Genomic DNA, 12,544 nt, shown 5'->3' with positions numbered 1-12,544 from the left:
TTAAAATACGAGCCAGCAATCACACACTGATGGCAGAGGCTACCAAATGCTCATATGTAGGGATGGGATAAACATTCAAACCCAGATGACACAGCCAGTCTCAGTATATTCCCCATGCACTTTGACATGTAGACTGCAGGAGACTCTAGGGATCGAACCACTGACCTTCCAATTAGCTGACGACCGCTCTACCTCCTGAGTTACAACCAGCCCTGTAGAGATGCTAAATCTAAGACCAACAGGAATAAGCGACAATAAGTTTACTACTTTTTTTTAACCAGAAATGTCCTCTTTGTGCTTTCCCTTCTCCAGACTACAAGTGAAATGGTCTTGACAGCCCTTTAACACACTCAAATACCTGAATGAATGCAATGCAGTTGTAGTTGAGTTGTGGATGAGTACACTGACTTGTCACAGATGGAGTAATGGTAGTTTGGGATGTCAAGAGGAAAGAGGGAGAGAGTGCCTGGAGCCACCAATGTACAGAGGGATGACAATTCCTGATTAAGTCCCTGTTCCTCTGACACCACGCCTAATTATAAACACTCTTTATTCTATGCTGCTACAGATGGAGTTCATGGGAGTTGTTTGCAGAGACGCTGTGAACGACTGCGACATCCCGGAAAACTGCACAGGCAACTCCAGCCAGGTGAGCATGAGCTTCCCTCACACAGTTTTCTGCATCCTGAGTTATAAACGTAATACTCAGAATATCACAGGATATGCAATGCTCATAAAGTGCATCACAGTATATCTGAGGTTTTCTTTGTATTTTTTTGCAGTGTCCACCAAATGTGCACAAGATGGATGGCTACACATGTGAAAAGGACCAGGTAAGATATTGAGATACTTTACATTTAAAAGTCTTTACCTCTGCACAGGTGACGCCTTTTAGACACTATATTTCTCACTACAGGGTCGATGCTTCAATGGAAGGTGCAAAACCAAAGACAGACAGTGCAAGTACATTTGGGGAGAGAGTAAGTGGGATATTCCTATGTGCAAATTGATTTTGTATTGACAAATCTGCAAAAGACTACATCTATCTACTGTAGATGTTAATGTTCATCGTGTTGTGTCTCCCTCAGAGGCAACAGCGGCCGACAAGTTCTGTTACGAGAAGTTGAACATCGAAGGGACGGAGAAAGGCAACTGTGGGAAAGACAAGGACACCTGGATCCAGTGTAACAAACAGTGAGCGAGTCCTTTCTGTGACTGAACCCTGTGCAGTTTGTCTTATTTTACTCTCTGTGATGTTTGATCTTTGTGTTTCAGGGATGTTCATTGTGGGTACCTGCTGTGCTCCAACATCTCACCCGCCCCGCGATTGGGAGAGCTGCAGGGAGGGCTGACCTCTTTCTCAGTAGCTCGGCACAGTGCTTCTCTTGATTGCAGGTACACATCATTGAGGAAACTTCCTAACAAAAGAGCCTTGTTGCCTGGTTCTATATTCCAAGCTGTGCACAGCAGAGCAAAGGCACCATTCACAGTTATACTATAATTAAGTTTGAAAGGATACATTTTCAGTGGCCCCGTGTCTTTTATTCCAACATTTATGTGAATTTAAAACAGTCTCTTTCAAGTTAAGTGCTGTGTGTGACTGCATGTTTTGTTGTTCAGCGGAGCTCATGTGGTGATCGACGGAGACACTGACCTGGGATACGTTGAGGATGGGACTGCCTGCGGGACAGACCGCATCTGTTTCAATCACAAATGTCTCCCCATCCAACAGTTCAATTTCAGCACCTGCCCCGGGACCACCGACAAGACCGTCTGCTCTGGACATGGGGTACACACACGCACGCATGCACACACACACGCATGCACACGTGCAAACACACACACACACACACACACAAATATAAGTCAAGGATGTATGTATACATGTATATATTTACCATAAAGTTGAGAAACAACAAATACATAAAGTTCCAGGAAAGACAAAAAAGTCCAGGGTGCTCAGGAAGTTCAGTCAGATGTTTGAAGGTGCTATTTGGGGTCTGGAATTCAATTGTGTAGAAAAAAAGGAAAATCCAAGGCACTCTTCTTCAAAATTATTTAAAAAGCCTTTATTTTACTGGCTATTTCATAATAGAAAATTTAAAAGACATAGGAAGAAGCAAGCCACGCGTAGCGGCGCAGACAGCCTTCTTCGGGGTGTGACCTAACACACCCGCTACGTGTGTTTACTGGCTATTATGAAATAGCCAGTAAAATAAAGGCTTTTTAAAAATGTTGAAGAAGAGTGCCTTGGATTTTCCTTTTTTTCTACACATAAAGTTCTAATTTGCTTGACTGAGCTTGCTAATGATAATGTTACTTATTAGAGAGATAGATAGATAGATAGATAGATAGATAGATACTTCAAAGATCAAATAAAAAAAGGTTTGACACCTCACAGTTATGGGACAGTGCAATTTTTTTTTTTTTACACTATTCTTTTTTTTATTTCATGTTATAGGTGTGCAGTAGTGAGCTGAAGTGTGTGTGTTACCTGGGCTGGGCAGGAGAGGACTGTAACTCCACGTCTCCTCTCAGTTATCTTGTGGTCGGACCCACTGCTCCAGTTTCAGGTGAGAGATGTTAACGCTCTCACTATTTGTTGCCTTTATCCATACCTCTCTTCATCTCACATTTTCTGCATCTTTTCTTCATCCATTCATCTCTGCTTTTCATACCTCTCAACTCTTTCCACCTCGTTCTACTGTTAAACTACCTCCCCTTCATCAATCCCATTCACAAATATTAAGTTGACGCTTTTCTTTGCTTTTTTTTGTTTGTTTCATGTCTGCTCATTAAAACCAGCTGCATTTGTATTCACTGAACCTTGCATGTCACCATTTTTGTTTTTCATTATTTTCACACTCATTCTTTGTTGACAGGCTGATGTCTTTGACGGAGTGACTTGAGGTCAGATTTGAGTTCCTTTTCATTGTATTTGTCCTGTCTTTGATGTCATATCCTGATCCTCTTCCTCTCTCACCTCAACTTCAGCATCACCTCGATCGGCTAATTCTGAACATTATTGAGTTAAAAAAAAAACAGGCCGTTTGTAATGTTAATCTGAATGGGAACCAACTGCACATTTAAGTTCCCCTCAGCGTAGTGCTATGGGGTGACAGCAGTTTGTTCTCAGTTTCGTCGCCCTTGTTCTCCTTTTACACTTTTCCTGCTAAGTGTACTGTGTTTTTGTGTTCTGCTGCAGTGTTTTGTGGTTTGTGTATCCCCTTGTGTCCACATGATTCAGGAAACAAGAGACACACATTCAATTAACACACATTCGCCTCCCCACTCTCCTCTCTCCCTCTGTCTCAGGTATCACCAGTACCAACATCATTATCGGGGCCATCACAGGCTCCATCCTCGTCCTCGCCCTCATACTGGCTGTTACAGCCTGGTGTTACAAGTGAGTGTCCCTTCAGCCTGCATGTGTCATGTTTTATATCCGTGGTCCCCAACCTGGTGGTCTGGACCCCCAGTAGGGGTCACCGTGAGAATTAATTCAGCAGATAATTAACAGAATAGGAAAGAGAAATCATATTTCTGCTACACACAGTAATCTTTGTGAATTACACAATATCCTTGGACCTTAAGGGCTTCTAAAACAAATTCAAACAAAGCAAGAAAACCAAAATGACAAGGGGTTCGCAAGTCGATTTTGCATAATTTTGAGGGATCACAAGTCAACAAGGTTGGGAATAACTGCTTTATATAATGCAACACATTTAACAAAAGTTATATTTTTGCTGGACTGAGGATACTCTTTTCTTCACAGGAGCTACAAGCAGAGATGCTACGTTGAGTCTGAAGTTCACCGAAGATTCTGCCGGTTTGCTCACTTTAACTCTACGAGTGGAGCCATTTTTGTCTATATTGTGGGGCAGTTTAGTCTGTGAAAACCACCATATTTTAGAGGCTGATCCTACTGTTTGTTTTGTACACAAAATCCTAAACTGAAAGTTAACTAGTAACTATAGCTGTCACATAAATGTAGTGGAGTAAAAAGTACTATATTTATCTCTAAAATGTAGTGGAGTAGAAGAACAAAGTACCTCAAATTTGTTCTTAATCACAGTACTTGAGTAAATGTAAATAATTGCTTTCCACCACTGAGAATGGCATCATTATACCACTGCCACTGCTGCTAAACTGTAGTGGGAGAGATACCTCACTTATACAGTAGGAGGTTCAGTAGATTTAAATGCAACACAGCCACAAGCTATAAGTTTGCAGTGCAGAACTGCAAATGTGTTTTTGGCGAGTTGTGGAAAGTTCATTTATTGAACATCATAGATTTGTGATAAATAACTTCATAGGAATATCTGAAGGGGGTCTATTTGTGTAATTACTGTGATTTCATATCTAAAATCATTCTTCTGTATTTCCAGACAAATGCCCCCAGGTGACTATGTAACAAAGCCTGGGGATGCAGACTCCTTTTACAGTGACATGCCTCCAGGTGTCAGCACAAACTCCGGCTGCAGCTCCAAGAAGAGGTCAGCCTGCCTGTCGCACCTGCAGATTTGCACCCTGTCCTTCACTCCCTCCATCCCATCCATTTCTCAGAACATCTCACTGTTTGGCTTCAGGTGTGCCATCTCATCATCACTCATTCATTCGCTGGCAATTGTGTGTGTGTGCGTGTGATTCTCTAAATCCCTGGTGTGTTCATATCATGCGTTGTTACCATCATGGCTTTCATGATGTGTCTCATTCTGTAAACATTTTGGAGTTGAATCAAAATGTTTTGAAAATGATGAACATTTTGCAGATGGAGTATACAGCAGAAAATACCTCACTGCTACATTTCTCATATCATGTCACTTTCAGCTGCCATAATATTGTATTATGGCTCACAATGTTGCCATCAGCTGCGCTGGTGTCTTCATATTCAGCCTCTCCCTCGTCTCCAGACTCTCCACTTATCAACAGAAGCAGAAGCGTTTAGTGATTTGTAGCAGCTTGGAAGGACGACGTTCTGATAATATTCTGTCCATGCCGTGTGTGTGTGTGTGTGTGTGTGTGTGTGTGTGTGTGTGTGTGTGTGTGTGTGTGTGTGTGTGTAGATCTAATGGCCTATCCCACTCATGGAGCGAGAGAATCCCAGATGCCAAACACATCTCTGACATCTGTGAAAACGGGCGACCGAGGAGCAACTCATGGCAAGGTAACAACAAAATCCCCACTCATACTTACAGTAAGAGGAAACCGTGCTTCTGTTGCACTGAAAACTAAAACCAAAACTAATGCAGAAAAAAGGCAGAACAAAAAAAAAAAGGAAGGAAATCACCTTATGTCTTTAGCATTATTGTATAGTTGTCTAAACTACTGTAGCTAAAAGAAGTATTTGTCAGATCCAAAATAATCTTGCAATAAACATCGCCCCTAGTAAACATTTTGCCGTTACACTTTACTACATAAGAGTGACATGACACTGTCATGAATGAATCATAAACATTATAAACAAATCATAAACGTGTATGACATAACGCTTCTGTCATTAAGTGTCATTCGGTTTTTGTCATGACAGGTTAGGGTTAGAGTTCATGTGTTCATGACGGTGTCATGTCACTCTTATGTAGATACCTTCAAGTAAAGTGTTACCTATATGCAGTTAAAACATGTGTTTATGTTTTGTTTCTCTCCAGGGAATCTGAGTGGTAATCGTAAGAAACTGAAAGGAAAGAAGTTCCGTGCTCGCTCCAACTCCACAGAGTAAGTTCGGGCAAACTGGTCATGTCCTGAAGTCAATGAACATTGAACATGGGATGTGCAGATAAGGAGAAGCTTTAGTGGGAAATAGAATTAATGGGTTCTTTAAAAAGGATAAACTGGTGTTATGCTTTATATTTCTTTTATGTCAACAAATGTCATGAAAAGACCAAAACAAAAACTGTCTCTGAACACTTAGCAACTATCCCACTGGTTCCTACTGAAGATGTAAATCATCAATCATAAAAAAAAAATTATAATAATAATCTCAAAACAGCTGGGCACTCACAAGGTTTTAGCAGTGGTTCCTCCAACAGGAGCATAAACTGTATTTGTTGGGAACTATTTTCACCCGTGGGTTAATACACGATTGGTACGCTCAAGAGCATTGACAGGAATAAACTACAGTGCCTGTGTTCACCCAGTGCAACGGTGTGGCTCATTTATGTTTTTAATAGTGTTTGAAGGTCTATGGCACAGAGAAATAATGGATATCATAGATAGATTGATAGATAGATTGATTGATTGTTCATTTAGTTTATTTCATTAGATTTATCTGTTAAAGGTGTAGCATAGCTGTGAAAAACACAACTCTGTACCAGAGATAGAGAGAGGTACAGTATGAGGAGTATGTTACACTGAGCCTCGCAAGTCAAATCGCAAGCCAGTAAGATCAAGTTGTCTCTTACAGTGTGAACTCCCTGCTCTTGTCTAAATAACCTTTTCTCACCTCTTACCTGTGTACAAGTAAAGCATTTGCATATATGCCTGTTGACAGGAGTGATTCTAGGATCAGACCTTTAGGGGGGCTCTGCCCCTAATGAGAATGTGACACTGATACAGTGCCTTGCAAAAGCCAAAGATCGGGAGTGTGGCACCACAACCACCTCTGATTGGCCAAAACTAAATTTCTGTTAACACTTTCCTTGACTGGGTTACAGGTGCCGAGCACCGGCGACAGACACAGGCTTGAACCTGTTTCAAGCCCTTTGAACTTGTAATTGTTTGTCCTCTGTCTCTAACAGACAAGTTCGCAAACTCTCACTGGAAGCACCAACATTTATTTAAAATAAATATGTACGTTTTTTTATTATTATAATTTTTAGGGGGGCTGAGATGAAATTTAGGGCTTGAGCCCCCCTAAAAAGGGTCTAAAATCGCCCATGCCTGTTGACTGTGAATGAACAGTGTGCATCGGCTGCCTCCCAGCCTGGCGTGTTTCTTTGTTTGTGGGTTTGAAGGTCTTGGCTTAAAATTGTCTGCAGTGCACCTGTTCTCATTGCAAGCATGAGACTGACTGCCTACTGCCTGGAATGATGTGACATGTAACCAATATGCAACTGAGCCTGTAACACACGACACAGTTGTTTGTGATTTCCATGGTGCTGTATTCATCTGAAACCACACATAGGTCTGTCCGCCATCTTCTCACCATTTTCTCAATTGCATCTTGGTGTTTGTTTAGGATATCTTTGCTCTCTGCTCTGCTTTCCTAAAATATTTCCTCTTCCTCTCTTCCCTCCCCCCTTCACTTGCTTATTTCTGGAGATTGTCCTTTTCAATTTCTGTTCCTTCCTTCCTTCCTTTTCTCTCTTCTCCCCCTCCCTGTGTTGTGTCCATCACCCCCTTCCCCCTCCCCCCTCCCACAGGTATTTAACCCCTCGCTTCAAAGAGTTTTATGATGTAACTAAATGGGTAGAAGATGTGAATAGAAACACTCAAGGACCTTACCTTAGGTATTATCTCAGACCATGTCCCGTACCCCACACGCTTGTCTAAAACCCCCCTCACTTTTGGTTTGATTTGTGGCTTGGTCAATGAAAGTTAGCTTCAATCTGGACATTTAAAAGTAAAATCTCAGAGAAAGTGTTGTCGACAGCTGGCATGTTGCGACTTGGGGTTCCTAAAAAGGGTTGCTTTACATTATAATGTATCCTATTTTTTTTCATTCTTCTGTTTAGTTTGAGTAAGACATTCATTTTTTTCTTTTTGATCAGCTGCTTTACTTTACAGACTTATTTTCAGCAAATGATTCTGCAAAAACATCTCTTACTGCCTGTGCTAGTGTGACAATTATAATATTCCTTATTTCTCCTTTTTCCCTTCTTTGCTTCTCCCCCTCAGTCTCTTGTTGCCTCTGCATGTTGCGTGTTGTTCTGTCAGTAAGTGTCTGTGTGTCGGCCTTGCCTCGCTCCCAGTGACCTCACGTGCCTTCGCATCAGTGTGATATCACTGCCGAGCCTCTGCGCTGACATCATCACTGTGCTGTAGGCCACCACTCTGATCATGTTCAAGGTCTATAGATAATCACAAGCCACAAGGTTTCCTTGACAACAAGGAAAGCTCATGGGCTGTGTTAAGCATCCGTACCATGTCAGCGTCAAGCTAAACGCCAATAACCAGTGTAGTCTATAGACCTTCACTGTGTTCAGGAGCACATTCCTGCCATTCTCCCGTTAATACTTCTAGTGAAGGACAGAAACAGTCCAAAGGAGTAGAGACATGTAGAGGGTTACATCGGGGAGACCTGGTCTCAGAAGTAAAACTAAATAAATTTTTTTCTCACAGACAATTTTACATAACTGACTGAACTTTGATTATTTCCAGCACTTAAATCGTCACAAAGTGCTTCTTATTTAATTGTCTGAAACAGCAGCTGCTTAGAAAGATCTATAATTAATCTGAAAAAGTCACAGGTACAGTTAGCATACAAAGATGAGCTAATTAGCATTAAATAAGAACTAACAACTGATGCTGATGGAAATGTCATTAATTTTGAAGTCATTTGGTCATAAACCAAAGTATTGGACAAATTGTAATTTTGACCAGAGGAGTTAAGGGTTCCCTTTACAATTTATCCAGAGGTGAATGTGTGTATCACGTCTCAGCAATCCATCCAATAATTATCTAATTTAAACCACAAATGTAAACCTGAAAAAAGTCAGGGGCTCACCAAAGTCAGTAGGATTCATTCTTTGGGCACCATGAATGTCTGTATAACATGTCATCTTAATTCATCCAATACGTTGAGATATGTCAGCCTGGAAAAAAAGTGGTGGACTGCCATCCATAGAACCACATTGCTGATTAAACAAAACTTTTCGGTAAATCACTTTATTATTTGTGGCATTTTTTTTTAGTTAGTTTAGTAGAAGTAGTTTCTAAAAATAGAAACGTTCTCACCCAGCGTCGGTCTGGTCTGCGGTCCCAGTCACCTCATCATACTCACTGCTCCCAGCATTCCTCATTTAAACACACACACACACACACACACACACACACACACACACACACACACACACACACACACACACACACACACACACACACACACACACACACACACACACACACACACACACACACACACACACGTTAGCTTTAGCAGCATGCGTTTTTAACAGGGACTAAAAGGTGAATTTCTGCTAATTCTGGCCCGTTTTTGTGTCAGTGCCCGTCCCCATGATGAAGAAAAAGTAATGCTGTGGCAGGTAGAAGCATGTGAGTTGCAGGAAACTATGACTATGCCCACACCGCTGCTGGGAATTGTGTACAGAGGTTGCCCCTAAAAGCTGAGATATAGACACACATACATGATCTGTCTGTCTCTGTGCTTTTTGGTGAACAGCAGTTGGAGCTTTTAAGATCAACCTCTCTCTGTAGGAAGGTGAATAATTAGAGCATCAGGAGGATGTTGCCCAAAGTCACAGATCTAACATTAGCTCCTGAATCTAGCCTCATTTATCGTCTGTGTCTTTGACCAACTTAATCCTAAACCAACCAGAACAGGGCAATATATTAATAATGTCACTTCCTATTTTCCTCAGGACGCTATCCCCTGCCAAGTCTCCCACTTCCTCTACAGGATCTATTGCATCCAGCAGGAGATACCCGTACCCTATGCCCCCTCTCCCCGATGACCAGAGGAAAGCCAACAGGCAGAGTGCCAGGGCAAGTATCAGGAGCACAATACATCATTTAAAGCCAGATTATAACACTGATTTAGCAAGACTGATTTCCAATACAGTGGAGATTCGGCATGAAATAGTGCAGGTCATTATGGAGTATCTTAATGTACGAAGTAGTTAGAAAACCTAATCTTTTGCCCCCAGACTGAGCTAACAGACCAACTGGATGAATCTGAACCAGCATTCATCACAAAACTTAAATTTCAGTAGTTGGATAAGTCAATAGTTCAATATGTGATGACAAGTCTTCATACAAGGATAGGGTTAGCGTAGTGTGTTCATGGCTTTACAAAGACAAAACTATGAACACTGAAAGTTACTGAAACTGCTAATGAGGATCATGATTTAAAGGCTGGTGTATTTTTGTCATCATATCATAAAATATATAAAAAAAAAAATAAGCCTTATCTTTTAAGTACAAAGACAGAACCAGATTTATGTAAATTAGAAGCAAAAAATAATAAAATGTCTTTTCTTTCATTTTCTCTTCCCCCAACCCTTTCTCTTTTCTGTGCTTTTCCCTTCCTCTCATCTCCTCAGCTGTGGGAGACTTCAATATAACAGCCTTCTTATCCACTCTGCAAAAGACCTTAAGGAACTACACTTGTCTCTCCTTTTCTATGAATGAAAAACACAAAAATGTAACAAAATTGACTAAGCGATTTGAGAGAAAGAGAGAGCCCCCCCACTGGAGTGGAATTAGGCAAAGGTGTGTGTGAGTGAGTGTGTACATGCATCTCCGAGTCCGTCTTGCCGGACGGCGGCATTCAGTGGGTCTCTACAAGGCGTTAGTGAGTGCCGGCAGAGAAACCAGCTCCACATCCACTTCAGACCAGCTGGAGCTCAGACTGAGCTGTTCCTGTCCGCTCAGGCCTCATCTATGGGACAGGAAACCCCCTCCACTCCGACACCCCTTACCTGTCCTTAAACCTCGTCACAACCTCTCCTCATACTCACTTCAACGCCCCCCGCCCCAATCTGCCCGTTTTGAGCTCCTATCTAAAAGGGTTAGCGGAGCCAGGAGCTGGTCATCGTATCAAACTGCATCTCTGGATTTTTTGAGACATTTTGACGCACGTGAATCACTGTAGAAACTCCAACACTGTATGCATGAGACAACCCTGTTTATCAGCAACCTCCTCCTACTGAAAAGACGAGAAAAACAGTGGTCTGATCTGAGAGGAAAGCATGCGAGGCGGCAGTGATTTTATACCTTCTGTAGACCCTTTCTCTCCACTATAGGTAACCCATATTGTATTACCAGTTATATAACCGATGACATGGACCCAACCTGACCCCGCCCTGCTCTTCCTCCCATCAGATTGTTTGAGCGTGTGTAAATATGTACAGTGAAAAAACACAAAGTATGTTTTGCTTTTATGTTGAAAAAGGAAAGATTGAGACGTCTCTTCCTGCTGTATTGTGTTGTAGACAGAAGCGGATCTCTGTAGAGACCCCACACTTGTTCTTCGGTCTGTGATTCTATTTTTTTTTTCTCCCTCTGGCTTTTTTCCTGTGTGACTTTCTCTATCCACAGCAGAATGTAAACATGTTTTTATTTTATCTTAGCACTGGTTTTCATCCATCTCTGGGAGAAATACACAGACATCCAGTAATGACTGACAGAGTTGGTAAAAGATGTTGATTGTGGTCAATTAAGATGTCACTGGAAGCGATTGTTGAATATTATTTAGGAAAATGTACATAGTTTTATGTGCCATTCCTGAGTGAAATGAATGGGATGTGTTGGGTTGTAGTTATAGACGTGCCACTTTTCACTCATGGTGGTTTTTGGAAATTTCCCATTGATAATGATAAGATGTATTTAGTTCCCCCTTGTTTCTAAATTTGGATGTTTGAGACCAGTGTGCTCCCACTTTCACAGTGGGCAGCACATGAAGTCGCTCAGATGAATGTGAGAATAGGAATAGCGTGAGTGCGGTTGATGACCTGGCTCGGACGAGGAATCTGGAAACTGTGATTGAAATGTGCATTTTGGATTTAGCTGTGACGAATGAGATATTTAGCCTTGTAAATGATTTACTATGCTGTACAGTGCTTGCTGTTTGACCTTGTGAAGACCAACAGCATGACAGTTCTATAATCAAATGATTTCTCTGGTAGGCTATTTGTGAGATCATAACAGGAAACAAGAATGGTACTGCAAGACATTTTCCCCTCATTGCCTATTTGCTGTTGTCTAAAAGTTTGTGTACTACAGGCTACACCGTCAGCAAGGTTGAGACAGGCAGGAAGTTGCAGGGTTTAAAAATGATTGAGAACAGAGTTTTTGTGCTTATGTCATGCCAGTGTAGCTATTTAAGCTGGACTGTTTTGGAAACTAGTCCCATATCACTCCCCAAGAGCAAGTTCTGTGTACAGTTACAACCTTTTGTTCTACCTTGTGTAGAAATTGTTGTCTTAAGGCGTTCCGTTTGTCATTTTACTGTTGTTCAGTTTTTGTTCCGGTGGGCACTCGTTCATTTTTAATTCATGTATGCATTAGGACTGTATAGGTAATACGATCTTCACAATATTCGACTAATATTGCTACTAGTATCTTTTTTATTAAGTACCTTTGTAATGTTCACTTTTTTCTCAGTGTTCTGTACAGCAACGATTCAAAAGGTAATTAAGTGCATTATTGTAATTTTGTGTGTTGAGTTTGAATGGAAACAGTTTTTTGAAACACATTTGTCCTGGGGCCAATAGAAGTTCCTCTGGCATGTGCTAATCTGTATCATGTAAAAGGTTTGGACACACATACTGTAATGTTGTAAATGTGACCTGTATGGGCTCATGATTTGCCTTCTACCGGAGCTTTCTTATCTGCTCTGGTCTTCTTAAAGTAGTGGTCAGTGTCT

General features: G+C 41.4%; 1 protein-coding gene across 6 annotated transcripts in view; it reads left to right on the top strand.

Annotated features, from left to right (window-relative positions):
- adam22 (ADAM metallopeptidase domain 22) overlaps nucleotides 1-10,261 on the top strand; it is a 57,086-nt gene extending 46,825 nt beyond the window's left edge. For all 6 annotated transcript variants that reach the window (XM_028579887.1, XM_028579890.1, XM_028579891.1 and 3 more), the window contains 14 exons: nucleotides 569-649; nucleotides 783-833; nucleotides 917-980; nucleotides 1,089-1,194; nucleotides 1,276-1,395; nucleotides 1,621-1,789; nucleotides 2,462-2,573; nucleotides 3,316-3,406; nucleotides 3,776-3,829; nucleotides 4,389-4,589; nucleotides 5,067-5,167; nucleotides 5,649-5,715; nucleotides 9,540-9,663; nucleotides 10,221-10,261. In XM_028579887.1, coding sequence (XP_028435688.1) covers nucleotides 569-649; nucleotides 783-833; nucleotides 917-980; nucleotides 1,089-1,194; nucleotides 1,276-1,395; nucleotides 1,621-1,789; nucleotides 2,462-2,573; nucleotides 3,316-3,406; nucleotides 3,776-3,829; nucleotides 4,389-4,589; nucleotides 5,067-5,167; nucleotides 5,649-5,715; nucleotides 9,540-9,663; nucleotides 10,221-10,241 — 1,362 coding nt within the window. In that variant the 3' untranslated portion in view covers nucleotides 10,242-10,261. The remainder of the gene's footprint in view (nucleotides 1-568; nucleotides 650-782; nucleotides 834-916; nucleotides 981-1,088; nucleotides 1,195-1,275; nucleotides 1,396-1,620; nucleotides 1,790-2,461; nucleotides 2,574-3,315; nucleotides 3,407-3,775; nucleotides 3,830-4,388; nucleotides 4,590-5,066; nucleotides 5,168-5,648; nucleotides 5,716-9,539; nucleotides 9,664-10,220) is intronic.
- The last annotated feature ends 2,283 nt before the right edge of the window (nucleotides 10,262-12,544 follow it).

Source organism: Perca flavescens, chromosome 6 (assembly GCF_004354835.1).
Source record: "Perca flavescens isolate YP-PL-M2 chromosome 6, PFLA_1.0, whole genome shotgun sequence".
Lineage (NCBI taxonomy): Eukaryota > Metazoa > Chordata > Actinopteri > Perciformes > Percidae > Perca > Perca flavescens.
Note: the sequence above shows the minus strand (reverse complement) of the source record. Positions and strands in the feature narration are given on the sequence as shown.